The sequence below is a fragment of the Squalius cephalus genome, assembly GCF_949319135.1.
Source record: "Squalius cephalus genome assembly, chromosome: 13".
NCBI classification, from domain to species: domain Eukaryota; kingdom Metazoa; phylum Chordata; class Actinopteri; order Cypriniformes; family Leuciscidae; genus Squalius; species Squalius cephalus.
Window position 1 is genome coordinate 36,553,697 of NC_137134.1, and position 21,667 is coordinate 36,575,363.

The 21,667-nt window shown below is 36.9% G+C and overlaps 1 protein-coding gene across 8 annotated transcripts in view; it reads right to left on the reverse strand.

Moving 5' to 3' along the window:
* Positions 1–21,667, reverse strand: part of impact (impact RWD domain protein) — a 44,598-nt gene that overhangs the window by 10,007 nt on the left and 12,924 nt on the right. For all 8 annotated transcript variants that reach the window (XM_079891321.1, XM_079891317.1, XM_079891319.1 and 5 more), the window contains 4 exons: positions 15,116–15,247; positions 14,078–14,172; positions 5,634–5,707; positions 1,883–1,973 (listed from right to left, as the gene is read on the reverse strand). In XM_079891321.1, coding sequence (XP_079747447.1) covers positions 1,883–1,973; positions 5,634–5,707; positions 14,078–14,172; positions 15,116–15,247 — 392 coding nt within the window. The remainder of the gene's footprint in view (positions 1–1,882; positions 1,974–5,633; positions 5,708–14,077; positions 14,173–15,115; positions 15,248–21,667) is intronic.

Here is a 21,667-nt window from a genome sequence, read left to right on the forward strand (position 1 = left end):
CTGTGATCAAAGCTGTATTTTCAGCATCATTACTCCAGTCTTCAGTGTCACATGATCCTTCAGAAATCATTCTAATATGACGATTCATTCCTGTGAAAATTCAGCTTTGGATCACAGGAATAAATTTCATTTCACAATTTATTTAAATAGAAAACCACTCTTTTAAATAGTAAAAATATTACCGTTTTTACTGTATTTTTCATCAAATAAATGCAGCCTTGGTAAGCATTTTATATGTTGTAAAATATATATTTGAACTGGACATTTCATGTTCTTTGGTTGTATACTGGTTCTTATGCTTTGGCTGTATGGAAAAGACGGCTTGAACATCGTTTAAACATTCTCCTTTTGAAAGACGTACATTTTTGGGTGAAACCTTTAACCCTTATTTGCTGTTGGGGATGTTTTCATCCACTACGGGGTATTTTTGAGTCTTAATTTGGCCATAACTTTCTCCGTGTTTCAGCAAATGGAATGATTTTTGGTGACAAATCTTATTTTGACACACATTTTGGGAAAACAGTACACTGTGGGCAAATTCACTACCCTTTCGTTATGTTCATGGCTGAAAACAGCCACTATTTTAAACTGCTGTAAAAATGTATCAGATAAATATTTCTTTCAATTTTTCTTGCATAAATCTATTAATCAACCTCAGTCCTGATCAAAACTACTAAATGTTTTAAAAAAAATTCAGTATTTTAACTCTTTAATTGCCAAATTCATAAATGATGTCACTGATTTGGGAAAAAACACACACAAAATGACTTATTTTCAATATAAAATGTGAATGTGGACTGGATTTTTTTTTTTACTTTTTATCACAGTCTTGGACATGTCAAAGATTAGAAACAACATTGGTTTTGATGCATTGTTAGTTTTTGTGCAGCATCAGATTTTAACTTTTTCTCCCTCATTTACTGTTCGTGGCTGTTTTTGCCCCATTGACTTCCATTATAACCACATTTTTTGATTGCAAAGCCATGACACCATATAATCATGCATTTTTGATTGTTGGTGGTTTTCCCGGTTGGGAAGAGGTAAAATTGGTCATTTTTACTGTTGATAACCAGGTGGCACCATTAACCCTTTAGATAGGTGAGTTCTCATACTCTCTCTCACACACACACACACACACAAATATCCTATTATACTCCATATAACTCCATGTAAAAGCCAGAAATTAAGCTTTTTTTTTGCACAGGCCTATCTAAAGGGTTAATGGTGCCACCTGGTTATCAACAGTAAAAATGACCAATTTTACCTCTTCCCAACCGGGAAAACCACCAGCAATCAAAAATGCATGATTATATGGTGTCATGGCTTTGCAATCAAAAAATGTGGTTATAATGGAAGTCAATGGGGCAAAAACAGCCATGAACAGTAAATGAGGGAGAAAAAGTTAAAATCTGATGCTGCACAAAAACTAACAATGCATCAAAACCAAAGTTGTTTCTAATCTTTGACATGTCCAAGACTGTGATAAAAGGTAAAAAAAATCCAGTCCACATTCACGTTATATTGAAAATAAGTCATTTTGTATGTTTTTTTCCCCAAATCAGTGACATCATTTATGAATTTGGCAATTAAAGAGTTAAAATCCTGATTTTTTAAAAAACATTTAGTAGTTTTGAACAGGACTGAAGTTGATTAATAGATTTATGCAAAAAAAAATGTAAAAAAATATTTACCTGATACATTTTTACAGCAGTTTAAAGTAGTGGCTGTTTTCAGCCATGAACATAACGAAAGGGTGGTGAATTTGAACAATGCACAAGGGTTAAATAATTAAAGAACTGAACAAAGAAAACCCAATAGAACTCATAATATCTTGATTAACATCCACTAGCCAATCTGTCACCTGACGCAAACACACATTTACCTGCAAAAGATGCAGCAATCGCCCCCCCGCTGCGGTTTCTCCATCATCCTCGCAGTCCTGCAGGAAAGAGCTTTTATCCTCCAAGTAGATCCTGATGAAAACATGAGGGGATTGTGAAATGAATGTGGGAAAAACTTGGCGAGAATCATGCGAGCCCTCAGTGGCCACTTTCCTCAAAACAGCCCGCAGTGACTTTCACTCGCATTATAATTGTGTTTGCGAGGCGTCTGCGGTTTTGTGGTTGTGGGTGTATTTCAGAGCGAAATAGGAAGAGGATTTGGATGAGGAATAATATCAGGCACAGGGAGGAGTGTGGGAAAGTAGGCGCCCCGCTGAGGTTTTTGGGCTCGACATTGAGGGTTTTGAGACCACAAGGTCCATCATTTGGGGAATAGTTGTGTGGAGTGAATGACACCCAGTGTTGACAGCCAGTTCGCTAACAGCCAACAGACACATCGCTGCCCAGAGAGACCTTTCACCACACACGGCTCATCATATGTGTCGTAGACGAGAGCAGATAATCTCATGTGAATAAAGTGGCCAATCGGTGTTAAGTCACAGTGGAAATCAAGTCTCCTATTAACCCTCTTCGTGTGTCGTCAGAAATGACAGATTTTTTCTCTCAATGAAATGAATGTACTATATTTTAGTTTGATAATGTTTTTTATTTAATATTTTGTATTTTTAGGGGATTTTATGGAACCAAATTATATTTATAATCCATTTATTCACTTTTTGAGCATTGACCTGAAAATACATTTCCATCTTAAACTGTGGTAAATCTTGAATGTTTTAGAGCAACAGACTGAAGTTTGATCTCTTTTCAAAGACGACACTTGGCAGATTATTGCTGACGTGAAAAATGTTTTTAAAAAAAGTTACAGAATTGTACATTTATTGTTATGAAAAATGCTATTTTCAATTTTTATATGAAACATATATTTTCAAAAACACGTTTTACTCTAAAACTGCAAGAAAATCAAAGCCATAAACCTAAACAAGTTTGAGATCTCAAAGAATTATCTTTCCTTAAGATGTTGTTTGGCTGCAGTACCAAACACTTCCACTAGATGAAATTCGTCTCCATTCATTTCCAATGACCGCGAGGAGCACAAGTGTGACTATTTAAAATGTTCAAATCATGTCCATTATTCTTTTTTTTTTTGTTCAATCACAGCAAGTGCCAAAACCTTTACCAAGTTTCGTACCATTCCAATGAAGTAGAAAATTCTAAAAAAACAAAATGTAATTTTTTTCTGTCAAAAATGACTGAAGAGCACCAGATTAATGTTGTAACAAAGCAACAACACCTTTCATGAGATAAAAGTTGCTAAGCTCTTTTAAGTATTGGTGTTATCATTCAAGTCCATGGCACAAACAATGCAGTCTCACTGTACGTACTTAATATGGTGGTACTGAACTTTAATTTTCAAGGGGCCGATAGAGCGATAGACTCTAAATTCAAGATAAAATCATGTTGTGAAATCAAATGATGTTTATGTGTCTATGTGGTGTTTCTAATACTCTTTAAGACAAATCATGTGTAAATTCATTAGTCAACACTATTGCTGAGTATTTTCCCCTTAAAACTGCAGTGAACCAAAGACAGTCCTTGTCCTATCCAGCCGCGACGGCGACACGCAATGATTCTATTTTAGAAACGGTTTCTATTTTTCTGCGACGTCGCGCTGGAACAACAAACACAAAGTGTGGCGATGATAATCTCGGGTGCTGTTTATGTGCTTTATTTAATGTTAAAAGCATGTAATGTGACTTTGAATATCATTTAGTGCTCCAGCTTTGAGGCTGTAAAAGCAACAGTGGATAATTCACCTCAGATCTTGAAATTAAACACATGGAAACAAGAACGTTCAAACTGTGAACAAACAAGTGTATTCTTTGACAAAGATTGTTTTAGTAACTCAGTAGCCTAAGTATTTGAATAATGTTTAAATGGTGTAATATTTGTGAATTTGATTATGTAGATACTTATCCATTTTCTTGCGAGTGCTGTCGAGATTACTCTCTGGTGCCGCGAGACTCCGCCCACACGCTGTTCTGATTGGCTGACTCCGCCCACACGCTGTTCTGATTGGCTGTGGGTTTTGATTGATTTTGACGCATCTCGCAGTCGTGCCGCGTCTAGTGTGGACAGACTAATTATTTGCCGCTGGAATCTTATCGCATCGCGTCTGGTTAGGACACGGTGTAAAATGGAAACCTACAGACGCAAATAGATAAAGTGCAATAAAATAAACACTTAAATGTGTTTTTGGATCTTTCCACTACATTATGAAAAGCCCAAAAACTTAAAATTGACTAGTGCATGAAAAAACTTAACACTAGCAACAAAAAACAGCCACAAAAAACAAAACAAAACAATATTACTTACAAATGTGTTTTACAATCTGCATTTGAACATTTATTTTACCATTTTTTGTGAGTCTCCTGTTTTAGCAAATTTAGCTAAAGAATACCTGCCTTAAAGTCTCAAGCTGTTAATAAACAACAATCCAATCTTTCTGAAGTTAATGACAGACAGCAGTCAATATTTAATCACCAATGATCTTGTAACTTGTAATTAAAACATCAGCTTTACTTTGAGGCTTTGGGCGGCTCCAGGCTTCACCTTCCCAAACTGGGTTGAGAACGGAAAACCCTCATGTCCTCATACGCCAGGGGCTTCGGGAACATGCTGAATGTCAATATCACCTGCGGTTTAATCTCACACACACACACACTCCTCCAATACTGTATGTCACTGATCATGTCCTGAGGAACCGCCCCGGGGTACGCTCGCGTAACAACACACACGTCACTCACAAACATTACGAATGCACAAATAATTGAAATACTGCCTGCAATTGAATAACAAACTAAGAAAAAAATCTGTAAATCTGATTTTGATCTTGTTCTAAGGATGTTTTTTAGGCAAAAACATCTCAACTTCCTTAAAGTCTCACTGTTGTCAATCATTTTATCACTTAAAACTCATCTTTAATCACCAGAATTACATATTTAAACTTTTTTCCTTGAAAAAATGCCTTAAAATATCTTGAATGTAACTCGACACCCTCGCCTCATTTAGTATGCGCGGTTCTATGAATATGCAAATGAGCCCCGCCTCCACTCACTCACTCAGCTCAGAGATCCACTGGCTGACGATCACACGTTGATCTGATTGGTTACAAGGTAGTTTGTGACGTCAGAAACACCAGCGATTTCAAAGCGTGTTTTTGAGACTGTCTTTGGTTCACTGCAGTTTTAAGGAGGAAATACTCAGCAATGCTGTCGACTTATGAATTTACACATGCTTCGTCTTAAAGCAGATTAAAAACACCACATAGACACACAAACAACATTAAAAGCTGGATTTACACCACAGGGGGACTTTAAAACAAGATAAATTTACTTGATAAGCAAAATTGCTTTGTAATATTAAAATATTTCATTAATTTATCTTGAATTACATTTATTTTACTTACGACATTGGATTTTTTAAAGTGTAAACATAAAAATTTACAACATACAAAAACTTGCTATTTTTCTTTAAATATCTTAAAAAGTAGCTATAGAATTTCATAGATAAAAAAACATGCAAATCTAAGGCAGAGGCTATATACATAAAACAAACTGCACAAATGACTAAACGGAGTATGTAAAGTTAGGGTTGAACTAATTTGTCTAAAAGAAAAAAATATTTGCTTAGCAACGGCAAAGGATTTTTTTAATGAATTGAAAACAGAAATACCTGTATGCATAGATATTGTGAGTGGCGCTTGCAATCTTCTTGTTTTCATATAAATTATTCAGAACCCTCTGAACCTGTAGGAAAATAAATATGAAAACATGTCCAAAAACATATGTGCACTCCACAGCAGACACTGTTCCGACATAACTGGAGTCAGAATATAAAAATATTCACACATCGACTGAGAGAGGAAAGAGGCTGCAAGCAACAGAACATTTCACAGTGATGCAACACCGACCGCACACACACACACACACCGGCACAGGCTTATTTTCCAGTCTCTGCTCATCTTTAAAGGACTGCAGGGTTGTTTCATAAACAGGAGATGACATTATGTCGAGAATGTATGTGTTAGATGAGTGTGTGCACAACATTTTGATGCTCATAAAACACTATTTCAAAAAAACACGAGTGGACTTGAAGCGCAACTTATTACTGCGCCGTTGACCAATTCCTGCCGCAACAGGTCTGAGCATACGGTACGACTACAAAACATTCAATTAAATATAGCAGCGTAAAACAAACTCACAACCTGGAGTTATATTAAATACAAGAGCGTTTCAATAAGCCAGATAACCAATACATTTATTCGTGTATGGATACAACTGAAAGCAGGTTTAATTTGGAAGCAAAATGCAAAACTGTTTATGTGAATGTTTGCCAGTGTTGGGGGCAACGCCATGTAATCAGATTACCTTCCAAAGTAATGAAAACATTAACATAAAAATGTGTCCGATATATTAAAGCCAATCAATAATAGATTATTTCCTTCAGCTGAGACACTTCAGATTCGCACTGTTCACCATAATGCTTTTAAATAGCTTGAAATATGAAGGAAAAATACAGTTCAGTGCAACATGTGCAACACAAGTCTGTCATATCGGCTACATACAATTATAATGAGAACATCATTGTTAAAGTGTGTTTGGGACATGGCTTTTCATGGTGAGCCTTTTGTTTTTATAATAGGCTTATTTTATAATTGGCTTTCACAAGCACAGCACAGTAGACTTTACACGGACTTACAGGCAATATCTGGCTTTGAAATTAAAATTTTGTCCAATAACCGGTAATTCTTTATATTTGAAAGCCGATAACCAATAATTCTTTGTTTTTGAAAGCCGATAACGATAATTCTTTATATTTGAAAGCCGATAACCGATAACTCTTCATATTTGAAGGCCGATAACCGATAATTATTTCTATTTGAAGGCCGATAACCGATATTTCTTTATATTTGAAAGCCGATTACGATAATTCTTTATTTTTGAAAGCCGATAACTGATATTTCTTTATATTTAAAGAACGATAATTCATAATTCTTTAAATTTGAAACCCGATAACCGATAATTCTTTTTATTTGAAAGCCGATAACCGATAATTCTTTATATTTAAAGGCCGATAACTGCTAATTCTTTTTATTTGAAAGCCGATAACTGATAATTCTTTATATGTGACCATGGACCACAAAACCAGTCACAAGGGTCAATTTTTTTAAATTGTGATTTATACATCATATGAAAGCTGAATAAATAAGCTTTCAATTCATGTATGGTTTGTTAGGATAGGACAATATTCGGTCGAGACACAACTATTGAAAATCTGGAATCTGAGGATGCAAAAAAATCGAAACATTGAGAAAATCTCTTTTAAAGTTGTGCATTTATGTTGGCGATTGTGCTGCATTCACTCACAAAAATATATTTTTTAATATATTTATGGTAGGAAATTTACTAAATATCTTCATGGAACATGATCTTTACTTAATATCCTAATGATTTTTGGCATAAAAGATAATTTTGACCCATACAATGTATTGTTGGCCATTGCCACACATATACCCGTGCGACTCGTGACTGGTTTTGTGATCCAGAGTCACATATTTGAAAGCCGATAACCGATATATATATAAATGTAAATCCAAAGTTTTGTATAATTTTAAGAGCCTAATTACAAAACTAAAAGTCTCACCAGTAAAAGCCATGTCTCAAGCTTTGCTAAAAGAACCAGCTGGGCGAGAGTGACCAGATATTGAGTGTAAATTGTCCACAACACCAAGGACTTCAGATATTGCCGTGAGAACCTTGGGAAGGCCTTTCTGTCCATCAAAATGGGTTTCAGCCTATTTGTGCTGAGTGTCCCTCCATTATTGACCAAGAAAGAGAGTCAAAAATGATCCAGAGTGCTTTTCCGTACAGCCGGTCTGAAGCCACAGCACAAAAGGACGACAGCATCATCATTCACATATCAAGAACACACCAAGCCCAGTGCTAATGAATATTTAAGACGGCGCACTTCCCCAAAGATTGAAGCCCCTATCAGCACGATTCATCTGTTTTCTCTCTGGCTAATACTCTCTCTGTGAACACCTGTGTCAGGCGGAGGATAATGAGATATCTTTTCAATGCAATGTGCAAATGTTGCCTTTTTATCAGCGTCGATCTAAACCAAATGGCAGAAAACACATCCTTTAAAAAGTAAAAACCCCATTGATAGTTCCTCTGAGGTTGTGCTCGTCTATTGTGGAAACGTCTTAGTGTGGAACGGAAATCGAATTAAATGTTTTGAGATCTATAGCTTGTGAAGATCCTTGAGGTTTTTTCCCCTGAACAAACAGGTGTGTGTTGTTCCCCGGCGTCTTCGGTTCATAGACAAACTCATTTACAAAACTTCTGTCAACAATAACCTTTTATGAAAATTAGAGCGCAGCCAAACTTTGAAGTTCCTGCTGTTAACACAATATCAAGCAAGCAAAGATCAAAAAGGCCTCTGAAATCCCAACAGAACTACAAAGTGAATGAGAGAAATGCCTTGCGAATGCTTTCTCGTGGCCTTGTTTGTGCGTCTAAAGCACTCAGACAAACCCTCTCAGCTGTTCGCCTCAACTCAACTTATACATTGATTTTATATCAAGCTTGTCTGGCTAATTTCAGTGTGATAAGGTTGTTCGGTTCGCTTCAGGGCGTCTGTATGGCACTGCGCCATAACACTGATGATTGTCCAGCAAGAATCTATAGGACTCATTCAGAGAAAAATACCATATACTATACGATTACATTCTGCTCATCAGAAGTGGCTCAAACATGGATAAAATCACCTTTAACCCGTTTAATCCCCAAAAAAATTCCCAGACATGAAAATATCCAAATGAGGTGTCATTAGTTGCCACTTAAAATCAATAATTATTTTTTTTTACATTTTCATGGAAAAGTTGTGTTTTATGTAAACTCTGGTAACACTTTACAATAAGGTTTCATTAGTTAACATGAACTAATAATGAACTGCTCTTCTTCAGCATTTATTCATTCTTCAGCTTCTTTTACTAATATATTATTAAAATCAAAGGTTGTATTTGTTAACATTAGTTAATGCACTGTGAACAAACATGAACAGCTGGATTTTTATTAACTAATATTAACAAAGATTAACTAATATAGTAACAAATGTATTGATCATTGTTAGTTAGTAACTAATGAACCTTATTGTAAAGTGATACCAAAATTCTATAGCCTATATCAGTCCAGTTATTTAACACATTTTAAACTCTTTCATATCATTTTAGGGTTACTATTAAACATAATAACCTTTATACAACACTTATAGACAAAAAATAATAATAATAAATGTGTATTTTCCCACCGTCACTATTGTTGTCATCAACATCTTTACTCATTCTGTGACCACACTCAACAAAACTGAATAATTGTGAATTCATATATTAATACTAGACACCTTAAAGACATTACAATGATTTTTGGTACACATTATCTTACTGTGAAACAACACAAATGTAACGGAGACACTTTTATTCTCTGCATATTTGCTGGAAATGCATTAAAACAGCAGTTGATAACATTTTGATATCTTCATAAATGAACACTTTCTTTACGGTCACGATTGTGTCCGGTGGGATTAAAAGGGTTTTAAAGCTCCCAGAATAACATCACATCTCAAACCCAATCAGAAAAACTCAATGAGGAATTAAAAAAAAGAAGAAGAAAAGGAAAGATAATAGCGAACACTAATGGGTCTTCTATCCAAACGAATTATATATATATATATATATACTGTATATATATATATATATATATATATATATATATATATATAAAGACATCTAGAGCAGATGACGTTAATCAAGCTGTCTGAAACATCATCTACCGTCTCATTTCACAGAAAGAACTGTAATTTAATTCCTCACTTGTCTGGGGGATTTCAAATCAGTTTTTATATAAAGCTCCTCATTTGCATTTAGCCGTATTATATTGAAACTCATCTCACCACAAATGCTTTAAACACACCTGTGCATAAAAACACAGCATTAAAGAAGAGAACAAGATCTGCGCTCAGCACACTTACAATGTGAACAAAACACACTGTGACAGATTAACTTGATATTGAACATGATTATGCCTCACGCCACTCCATTCAGCAGAATGATGCGTTTCATCTCCATCTTAACTCTTTCCACACCAGCGTTTCTGAATGTAACGGCCACCAGAATATTTTGTTTGTATGAATATCTGAACGTGCAATTTATCAAAAGAAAGAACTCTGCTTTAAAAAAAATAATAATTTATTCTAGCTTCATGCATTCTTTTTTTTTAATCAACACTTGAATGCAGGTTTCATTAAAAAAGCAACATTTTGAACAAAAAGCTGAGAAAATTGTGTTTTTCCAAAGACTACAACGTGCATAAATTCAATGCTTTTATCACTTGATTCTCCTCCTGTGATTCTGTGCTCTTGATGCGTAATAGCGCCACCTACAGTATGACAGCGGGAACGGAAAATTATGTCAATTGCGGGAAAGGAAAAGTGTATTTTTTATGTTAAAACACTTTTCTTATCCCAGCTTTATGCAATCGTTGGTTGATTTCCTTGAAAAGTGTAAAAAATTTAAATGCTGATTTTTTTTATTTATGTTTTAGGGCTGCACGATTATGACAAAAATCATAATTGTCGATTATTCCCTTGAAATTGTAATTACGATTTTCACAGTTTAGATTGAATTATGTTTTGAATAGCTTTATAATATTGTTTAAAGCGACTGCATGCCATATTGTAATATCAAATAAACAAGATGAAAACACTCTTCCTGAAAAACTTCTGCTTTTCTACAGCATTAAGCCTCAAATGTCAAATATGCATTTTTTTTTTTTTTTTAAAGAAACCAAATCAAAGTAAAAATATGCATGGTATTATAGTGCTATACTAAAACTAAAATTCAAATAAATTAAGAAAAAAAACCTTAAGATAAACTGTAGAAAGAAAAACACAGAATAATGTAAGAGGACTTTGTGTAATTGCGCCTTTGAATGATTTATATAATTGTGGCATCCGTAATTGTAATCGCGATTTCAAATTCGATTAATTGTGCAGGCCTACTAAAAAAATATTCATTTAAATATTTTATTACTGATAAAAAGTATTATTAATTATTATTATTTAAGCAAAGTTGTTAAGTGATCTAAATGCAAGAATGGAGTGAGTTTCGTGAGTACAAAAGAAATATTGACTAGCTAAACAGCATTGAGGGAAACCTGTTCGAAAACAGTTTTCGCTAAAAAAAAAAATCTCATTATCAATGCATCATTTGTGCTATGATCATGAATTAAAGCTCGAATACTGCATTACAGCATCTTCAAATCACCAGCTGTACGAGTTCATAAACCCACTGTGTGTTTCACCAATGCACTTCTACTCCTCTTCTCATATTAATCTGCGGGACGAATGAAGCTGTAAACAGTCAGCGTTTGGCTTCAGGCTGTCAATCACATGAAGGAAAGTGGAACAAGTGTCGGAAATGTCAACGTCTTGCTTGAGGGCAGGGTGTCATTCATATACTCAATAACAAGCGCCCTGTAACGTCCCCACGCTCACACACACAGTGCCAACACCTGTGCAGCCAGTTTCTGGAGAACAACTGTCAAGATCTCACACGAGCGAGAACACAATACAGTGTGCAGGGGTTTATGCAGCCTGTAATAATGAGACGAGAGCCGTGGAGTCAGGAGCAGGTGTGAGTGAGTCATCCCTCCATCTTATATCCCTCCATCCATCTCTCCGTCATCTATCCCTCCGTCATCCATCCCTCCGTCATCCATCCCTCCGTCATCTATCCCTCTGTCATCTATCCCTCCATCATCCATCCCTCCGTCATCCATCCCTCCGTCATCCATCCCTCCGTCATCTATCCCTCCGTCATCTATCCCTCCATCATCCATCCCTTCGTCATCCATCCCTCCGTCATCTATCCCTCCGTCATCTATCCCTCCATCATCCATCCCTCCGTCATCCATCCCTCCGTCATCCATCCCTCCGTCATCTATCCCTCCGTCATCTATCCCTCCATCATCCATCCCTCCGTCATCTATCCCTCCATCATCCATCCCTCCGTCATCCATCCCTCCGTCATCCATCCCTCCGTCATCTATCCCTCCGTCATCTATCCCTCCATCATCCATCCCTCCGTCATCCATCCCTCCGTCATCCATCCCTCCATCATCTATCCCTCCATCATCCAGCTCTCCATCATCCATCCCTCCGTCATCCATCCCTCCGTCATCCATCCCTCCGTCATCTATCCCTCCATCATCCATCCCTCCGTCATCCATCCCTCCATCATCTATCCCTCCGTCATCTATCATCCATCCCTCCGTCATCTATCATCCATCCCTCCATTATCTATCCCTCCATCATCTATTCCTCCTTCATCTATCCCTCCGTCATCTATCCCTCCATCTATCCCTCCATCATCTATCCCTCCATCATCTATCCCTCCTTCATCTATCCCTCCGTCATCTATCCCTCCATCATCTATCTCTCCGTCATCTATCCCTCCATCATCTATCCCTCCGTCATCTATCCCTCCATCATCCATCCCTCTGTCATCCATCCCTCCGTCATCCATCCCTCCATCATCTATCCCTCTATCATCTATCCCTCCGTCATCTATCCCTCCGTCATCTATCCCTCTATCATCTATCATCCATCCCTCCATCATCTATCCCTCTGTCATCTATCCCTCCATCATCTATCCCTCCGTCATCCATCCCTCCATCATCTATCCCTCCATCATCTATCCCTCCATCATCTATCCCTCCGTCATCCATCCCTCCATCATCTATCCCTCCGTCATCTATCCCTCCGTCATCTATCCCTCTAACATCTATCATCCATCCCTCCATCATCTATCCCTCTGTCATCTATCATCCATCCCTCCGTCATCTATCTCTCCATCATCTATCCCTCCATACATCCCTCCATCCATCTATCTATCAGTCCATCCATCACTCCATCCATCCATCGCTCCACCCCCCTCATCCCTCCATCATCTATCCCTCTATCATCTATCCCTGCATCATCTATCCCACCATCATCTATCCCTCCATCATCTATCCCTCTGTCATCTATCATCCATCCCTCCGTCATCTATCTCTCCATCATCTATCCCTCCATACATCCCTCCATCCATCTATCCATCAGTCCATCCATCACTCCATCCATCCATCGCTCCACCCCCCTCATCCCTCCATCATCTATCCCTCTATCATCTATCCCTGCATCATCTATCCCTCCGTCATCTATCCCTCTAACATCTATCATCCATCCCTCCCATTCATCCATCACTCCATCAGTCCATTCCCCCTCATCCATCCATCACTCCCTCAGTCCATCCATCACTCCATCAGTCCATCCATCACTCCATCCATCCATCACTCCACCCCCTCTCATCCCTCCATCCATCCATCACTCCACCCCCTCTCATCCCTCCATCCATCCATCAGTCCATCCATCCATTTATCCATCACTCCATCAGTCCATCCATCCATTTATCCATCACTCCATCAGTCCATTCCCCCTCATCCATCCATCACTCCCTCAGTCCATCCATCACTCCATCAGTCCATCCATCACTCCCTCAGTCCATCCATCACTCCATCAGTCCATCCCTCCATCCATCTATCACTCCCACAGTCCATCCATCACTCCCTCAGTCCATCCATCACTCCATCAGTCCATCCATCACTCCCTCAGTCCATCCATCACTCCATCAGTCCATCCATCACTCCCTCAGTCCATCCATCACTCCATCAGTCCATCCATCACTCCCTCAGTCCATCCATCACTCCATCAGTCCATCCATCACTCCCTCAGTCCATCCATCACTCCATCAGTCCATCCATCACTCCCTCAGTCCATCCATCACTCCATCAGTCCATCCCTCCATCCATCTATCACTCCCACAGTCCATCCATCCATCCATCCATCAGTCCATGATGAATTCCAGAAGAGCTGAGAGCGAGCGCTGAGGACTCTAGAGGCCGCACTGATATTGAGACGGCTGTTGTCAAACACAGATTCTAAGGGCCTGATATCTTTGGCAAGAAAAAAAGTTTATTTGGAACGTGCGGTGTGATAAAGCGGGTAATGAGTCGCACCTGTTTAGGAGTCACCACTGGGGCCAAATGAGGCTGGAACGTGCTCCGTCTATCCGTGATTGTCTCTCCGTGTTTAATCAGCGGCAGCTCTTCATCTTCAACAAAAACAAACAACAAAACCAAATAAAATCAGTCCTTTGAATGACTGGTCAGCCGCTAATTACTAATTAACTAGGATTGCTTTACATAAGACAAGTGGTGCTTTGAAGGGACTTTGAAAGTCAAAAGCGTCAAAGCGTGCAGAATTTTCAACTTTTCACTAACAAAATTCCCCAATAACGTACTAAGATTCATTGAATCATTCAAGAGATTTGTTCAAAAATGCTGATTAATCCAGTAATGAATCAAGTGAAGTATTTATGAGTGAGTCATTGAATCATTCAAGATATTCGTTCAAAAGTGCTGATTCGTTCAGTAATGAATCAAGTGAAGTATTTATGAGAGCGTCATTGAATAGACAGCAGCAGTAATAAAATCACATGTTAATTTTAGAATCGTGGGAGAATCGTGATCTTTGTTTGAAAAAAAAAAATTTGTGATTCTCAATTTATCCAGAATCGTGCAGCTCTACCAAATGTACACAAGAATGACTGTGAGTGGCCTTATAAGTGTGAGAACATTGGATTTCATACAGAGATATTTAATCTTACATATATTTCATCACTGACAGTGCATTACAGCTCGAGTGTGTGTATGTACAAGAGGTCTGCAACTGTGCTTGAACACAGGTTTTGAGAATGACAAGCTTGGCATTGATCAAGGATTTTGATGAATGTCTTTAGAGAGATTCATATGTTTGCTGAGACAGATGAAAGGCTGTAAAGGATTTATGCAAATGACTAACCTTGGGCAAACAGTCTCTCATTTACAATACTCAAATTCATTAAAATCAGAACAAGGTTAAGAACATATTCAAGAGCATATGCACATGTTGTAAATTAGGCAGAATTATTATGAATGAGAAGCAGTGTTTAATGTCAGATTCTCGTTATGAATTGCACTGGATTAGTGAATGAACAGTGGAAAACTGTGACGCACCATCGGCAGCGTCGGAGAAGTGCTGAGCTGACTGGCTGGTCAGTTTCAAAACACTGTAGTCTGGAAGACCGTCCTCGTCGTAGTCGTGCCCTTCTTCCTCCGTCGTCATCGTCTTCCCCGTTTCTGGTCTTTCTAAAAACAGAGACAAGCGTAGACGGATGTAAGAGCGGCGTAACCTAACAATTTAACAAACCATTACACATTTCAATCAATTACACAAGGACACGCGCTGAAGCATGCAAGACATTTGAGTCTTGTGATGTTTAATGATTAAAATAAGATGTTTTGAGATGAGTGTAAATAATGAAAGGTCAGTGACATCCCTCCACAAGATTCCTTTATTAATCAGCAAACATACTTAAATGGAAATAATCCTCAACGTCTCTTTTGATACGGCACGCACTTCGAAAGGGTCAAAGGGCACGTTCAAGCACTTCCATCAAGAGCAAAATAGCTAATAACATGAACATTGCATTTGCTTGGAAACATCCCAATGAGCCTCTTTCATGAAACACGAGCAGAATATCTGTTTAAGCTGAATATAAATACATTAATGTTTAAAATGTTGAATGCAACAATCAAGACTCTAAAAAAATAAAGGTTCTTTATTGGTATATATGTGGTTTCATTAAAAACATCCATGGTACTTGTTCTTTAGATTGTTAAAATGTTCTTCACATTAAGAAAAATGGTTCTTTTATTGTCAGTGTCAACGTCACTTTATTTGTACAGCACAGTTAAATCAACACATGTTGACCAATGTGCTTTACATCATTTGTTAAATATATACAGTACAGGCCAAAAGTTTGGACACATTACTATTTTTAATGTTTTTGAAAGAAGTTTCTTCTGCTCATCAAGCCTGCATTTATTTGATCAAAAATACAGAAAAAAATGTAATATTGTGATATATTATTACAATTTAAAATAATTGGTTTTCAATTTATTATACTTTAAATTATCATTTATTTCGGTGATGCAAAGCTGAATTTTCAGGATCATTACTCCAGTCTATCACATGATCCTTTAGAAATCACTCTAATATTCTGATTTATTATGAGTGTTGGAAACAGTTCTGCTGCCTAATATATTTGATGAATAAAAGGTTAAAAAGAACTGCATTTATTCAAAATAAAAAAAAATTTTCCATTCCATAATAAATCTTCTTTATTATCACTTTTTATCAATTTAACACATCCTTGCTGAATAAAATTATTGATTTATTTAAAAAAAAATAAAGAAAAAAATTACTGACCCCAAATTACTGACCAGTAGTGTATATTGTTGTTATAAAAGATTTCTATCTTGAAAACATTTGCTTCTTTTTTTTTCTTTTCTTTTTTCTTTTTCTTTTTTTTATTCATCAAAGTATCCTAAAAAAGTATCACAGGTTATGAAAAAATATTAAGCAGCAGAACTGTTTCCAACTTTGATAATGAATCCTCATATTAGAATGATTTCTAAAGGATCATGTGATAGACTGGAGTAATGATCCTGAAAATTCAGCTTTGCATCACCGAAATAAATGATAATTTAAAGTATTTCTGTATTTTTGATCAAATAAATGCAGGCTTGATGAGCAGAAGAAACTTCTTTCAAAAACATTAAAAATAGTAATGTGTCCAAATTTTTGGCCTGTACTGTATGTAAGACACATAAAGCAGTCAGTCGATGGTTAAAAGCTATAAAAAACAACTGAGTTTTAAGCTGTGATTTAAATGAATATGCAATAATGATATAATGAGTTTAGGCGCAGCTACAGCAAAAGCACGACCCCCTCTTTGATTCTGTTCAGACCTGGGAATGTTTAGTGGGTTTAGGGGCGCTGGTCTCAACGTTCTTCCAGACTGATATTTAGTCAGGAGATGCAAAAGATAGGATTTTGCGAGTGGATTTGTATACTAATAAAAGGAGTTTAAAATCAACTCTGTAACGGACCAGATAGTCCCGGTGAAAACGATGTTCACTTTTTCATAAAAGCATGAAATTTGGTGCACGCTCAAGCGCTTGCGATAGTAAATTAAGAGTACATGAAATATGCTTAATTTCATTCTGCATCTTCTCAGATACTGCGATTTCATTGTAATCCTTTTCACAATGTCATTGAATTCAACATTAACTATTCACCTGAACGATTTATGATGTTGTGTACATGGTATCAATGTAATCACTGACCATCAAAACACAGGGGTAGACCTCACCTTTTCCATGTTATCATGTTTGGTTCAGGAGATATAATGCAAAATTTGGTTATGGGAGAAAGTAAAATGGCCGCCACGAGGCATTTTTGCAATTGCTCCATTTCTGAAAATGTTCAGGGCCCCAAACTGTACAAGTGTACCAAGTTTATGAAAAAGTGAACATATCACCTCAAATTTAGGTAAATAGCCAGTGCAATGAAAGCAAGGTGGGCGTGATATGTTCTTGTTTTTTAATATCCATCAAGAGTCTAGCATTTTGAACTTTTTGCAATGGAGAGATAAATGTATGATTGACTAACTCCCTTGTAGAGCGTGCATTGCAATAATCAAGTCTTGAGGAGATCAAAGCATGGATAGCAATTTCAAGACTTTTAAGCGTCAAACACGATTTCATCTTGGATAAATTACATAAGTGGAAAAAACATGATTCTACCATGGAATTAATCTTTTTATCCAACTTAAGGGCGCTGTCAATATGCAGTTCAGTTCAGTTTGTTTTTATTTGATAGGGACAAAGCATGTTAATGAACATTTGCACAAAATACACAATGTAAACAAGCCGGATTATAGCAACATTGCTAATTTACGTCCGCAGTCCACACACAAAAACAAATACTCAGCACACAACACTACAAAAAAACACACATGCACACATGACAAGGGCCCAAAATCTATATCCGATATACTGGCTTTACTAAGGTAAAAAACAATAATCTCTGTCTTACTTTCATTTAGAAATTTGAAGCCATCCAGGATCCAAGCCATTTTTTATGCATCAGCAGCAAATAAAGCTCTATATCGTCCACAAAACAGTGAAACACAATGTTGTTCTCCTTTAAAATAGAGTCCAGTGGGAGCATATAAAGTGAGAACAAAATAGGGCCAAGGATCGAGCCTTGAGGCACACCACAAGTAAGAGGTGCTGATCTAGAGGAACGGACAGTCAGATAAAACTTAAACCACTTCAGGGCCTTTCCCAGGATCCCCACATACTGCTCCAACAGCAAGATCAGAACAATGTGAGATCTATTGTGTCAAAAGCAGAAGTTAAATCCAATAAAATTGGATCTTCGGTCAATGGCAAGTCATTAAAAACGTTCACGCGGGCTATCACAGTCAAATGGAGTAAAACCAGACTGGTAAGTTTTGAAAATCGTACTTCCTTCTAAAGAAATTGTGTAATTGATAGGCAAGGCAAGTTTATTTATTTAGCACATTTCATACACTATGGTAATTTAAAGTGCTTTACATAGAAAGGAATTAAAATAATCACAAAATAACAGCAAGGGAAAGTAAAACAGTTATAAAAGGAATTAAAAGAGTAAAAAGATGATACATAGATACATTTCTCATCTGGAAAAACACCGGTGTATAATATTTTTCACAGCTGCTTGTTTTACTGTGAGATTTTCCCATGTTGATTGTACTGTGTCTGTGGTGTTCTTTCGGTGTGTGCCTAAGTAATCAATGGATAGAAAACTACCTTTTTCTAAAAATGTTGACACAAATGATGAAAGATGGGAAACCGTTCTGAAATTAGCCACTTTTATTTATAATCTAAAGTACACTAAGACTCAAATCACTGGCAGCCATTTTCCATGCGTCATTTTGGCAACTTGAAACGAGAAACTAAATGAGAACTAAATGAAGTCGCAATCAGCCGTTCCAGCTGTTCTGAAGTACAGCATTAAGATTCAGTGACAAAAACAGCTTTCCCACACATTTCGTCCAAGGAATTCATTTCTATTACATAGGCTTATACTGGATAAAGATGTTTCAAAATCCCTTTTTATTTTCATTTGTATGCCGTCAGGTATCAGGTCTTGGCATCAGGGCCATTGGAACAAGTGGGAGGAAGGCATTATAAATCTCACCAGCCTCTCTTCAGAAGCACGAAATGGTTTAAACGCCTAGTTGACATTTACGAGACACTATTTGAAAGCTTAAACACTAAATAAGTTCATTGATCAGGTCTAAAGCTTTAGGAATATAAAAAATGCATAATTTGCAGAAGTTTTTTTTCTTCACATCTGTTGTTCACCTTCTCTGTCCTCGGGAAGTTTGTTCAGCGCCAGATGTGTCTCGGATAATGAATATTAATCGCATTCTGTGACGGTTGGCAGAGGTTTCTGCTTGATCATAAAGTTGACGTTTTACATCAAGCCAAGCCAACCTCTTTAAAATATCATAGCAATATCCCAAAAAGTGTGAGGGAGACCAGTTTTTGAAAGTTCAAGTGGTTGCGATCAAATGCCAACGTGCAAATGTCAAAGATATCCTGAGTTCTGAATGAACTCTGAAAGGGGGAAGCAGTTTTCTTGGTTCCCAAGCACCTTGACATTTACATGATTTTAAGGATTTCAATCACTTCTACATGTCTGGAAATCACAAATCACAAATTTGTCCATGACTGTGGAAATCTTGAAAAACATGGAAATGTTAAGAATAAAGGTCAACAGATTGCAGTTGATTCGTGACGCGTACGGACCAGCAGCCCCACGGTTCGGCATGCATGTGATTCATGGATTAACTGTAAAATTTAACCATCATAGAGTGAAAGTTTATAATTTGGACGTGTTTTGTCTTGCCAATTTACACATTCAAATGATTTTAAACGCGGAAGAAGAGGCGAGAATCCCGCGGATATAAACGAATAAGGACATTTCATTCTACCGAACTACACGCAAGTGCTGTATTACTACTCACACAGGTCCGTTTATTAGACAAATGAAACGTGTGAGGTAACGCAGCGCTGTTTCACTCGGTCTACACTATCACACTAAACTGCATTTGAGTGTGTATATAATGTTATAAAGTCATTATAAAGTTATGATGTTATTCTATGTGTTAGTTTGTCTGTATGAGACTAGCAGTGAGCTAGATCAACATTAGCATAACACACTGATCATATTCTAACATTTCATCATGTTGAGCTATATAACATTGATTAGTTTTATGTACATTTGCTCACCTGTCTAATAAAGTACATGCAAGAGTGTCTCTGTCGAGTCGAAGTTAGTCGCGGACGCTAGCTCTCGGCATCTCGAAAACGCCACGCTGATATTGATCCTCGTTTTAGTTCTCCTTTTGTCCCAAAGTCTGCTTGTCTTGGTCCATAATGTTAAAAAGAAACAACAACAGCGCTAGACGCAACGCAGTTGTCCACGTCTGTCGCCATGGTTACTGTGGCAGATCGAGCGGAAACCAGAGATAACGCGGATATTACGTCACTGACAGGTGACAATGAACAGGGACAAGCCATTATTTAAAATTATGAATTTCTCTGAAATTAAAAATCTTTGGGAACCCTTGGGGGTAACACTTTATTTTACGGTGCCCTTGATACAGAGTAATTACTTAATTAGGTACTTAGTAATAGACGTTGTAATAACGTGTAACAAAATGTACTTAACATGTAACTAAGTTATGGAACAGCCTATACTTACAGATTGTAATTACACACATGTAATAGGCAGCTACTGTTACACATGTGTAACAAGCCGAGTTGGATAAGGTTTATAGATACACATGAAGTACACTTAAGTACATTCTTGATACACTTTATTTTACATAGCTCATCCCTGTGCAATATTATGTAATTACAATGTAATTAGGAAACTACTGCATGCATTTAAGCTGTGAACTAGTGAGTAAAATCAAACTAAGGCAGAGATGGATAAGGTATGTATACACAAAGTACACTTAAGTATATTCTTGATACACTTTATTTTACGTAGCTCATCCCTGTGTAATATTATGTAATTACAATGTAATTAGGAAACTACTGCATGCATTTAAGCTGTGAACTAGTGAGTAAAATCAAACTAAGGCAGAGATGGATAAGGTATGTATACACAAAGTACACTTAAGTACATTCTTGATACACTTTATTTTACGTAGCTCATCCCTGTGTAATATTATGTAATTACAATGTAATTAGGAAACTACTGCATGCATTTAAGCTGTGAACTAGTGAGTAAAATCAAACTAAGGCAGAGATGGATAAGGTATGTATACACAAAGTACACTTAAGTACATTCTTGATACACTTTATTTTACATAGCTCATCCCTGTGCAATATTATGTAATTACAATGTAATTAGGAAACTACTGCATGCATTTAAGCTGTGAACTAGTGAGTAAAATCAAACTAAGGCAGAGATGGATTAGGTATGTATACACAAAGTACACTTAAGTATATTCTTGATACACTTTATTTTACGTAGCTCATCCCTGTGTAATATTATGTAATTACAATGTAATTAGGAAACTACTGCATGCATTTAAGCTGTGAACTAGTGAGTAAAATCAAACTAAGGCAGAGATGGATAAGGTATGTATACACAAAGTA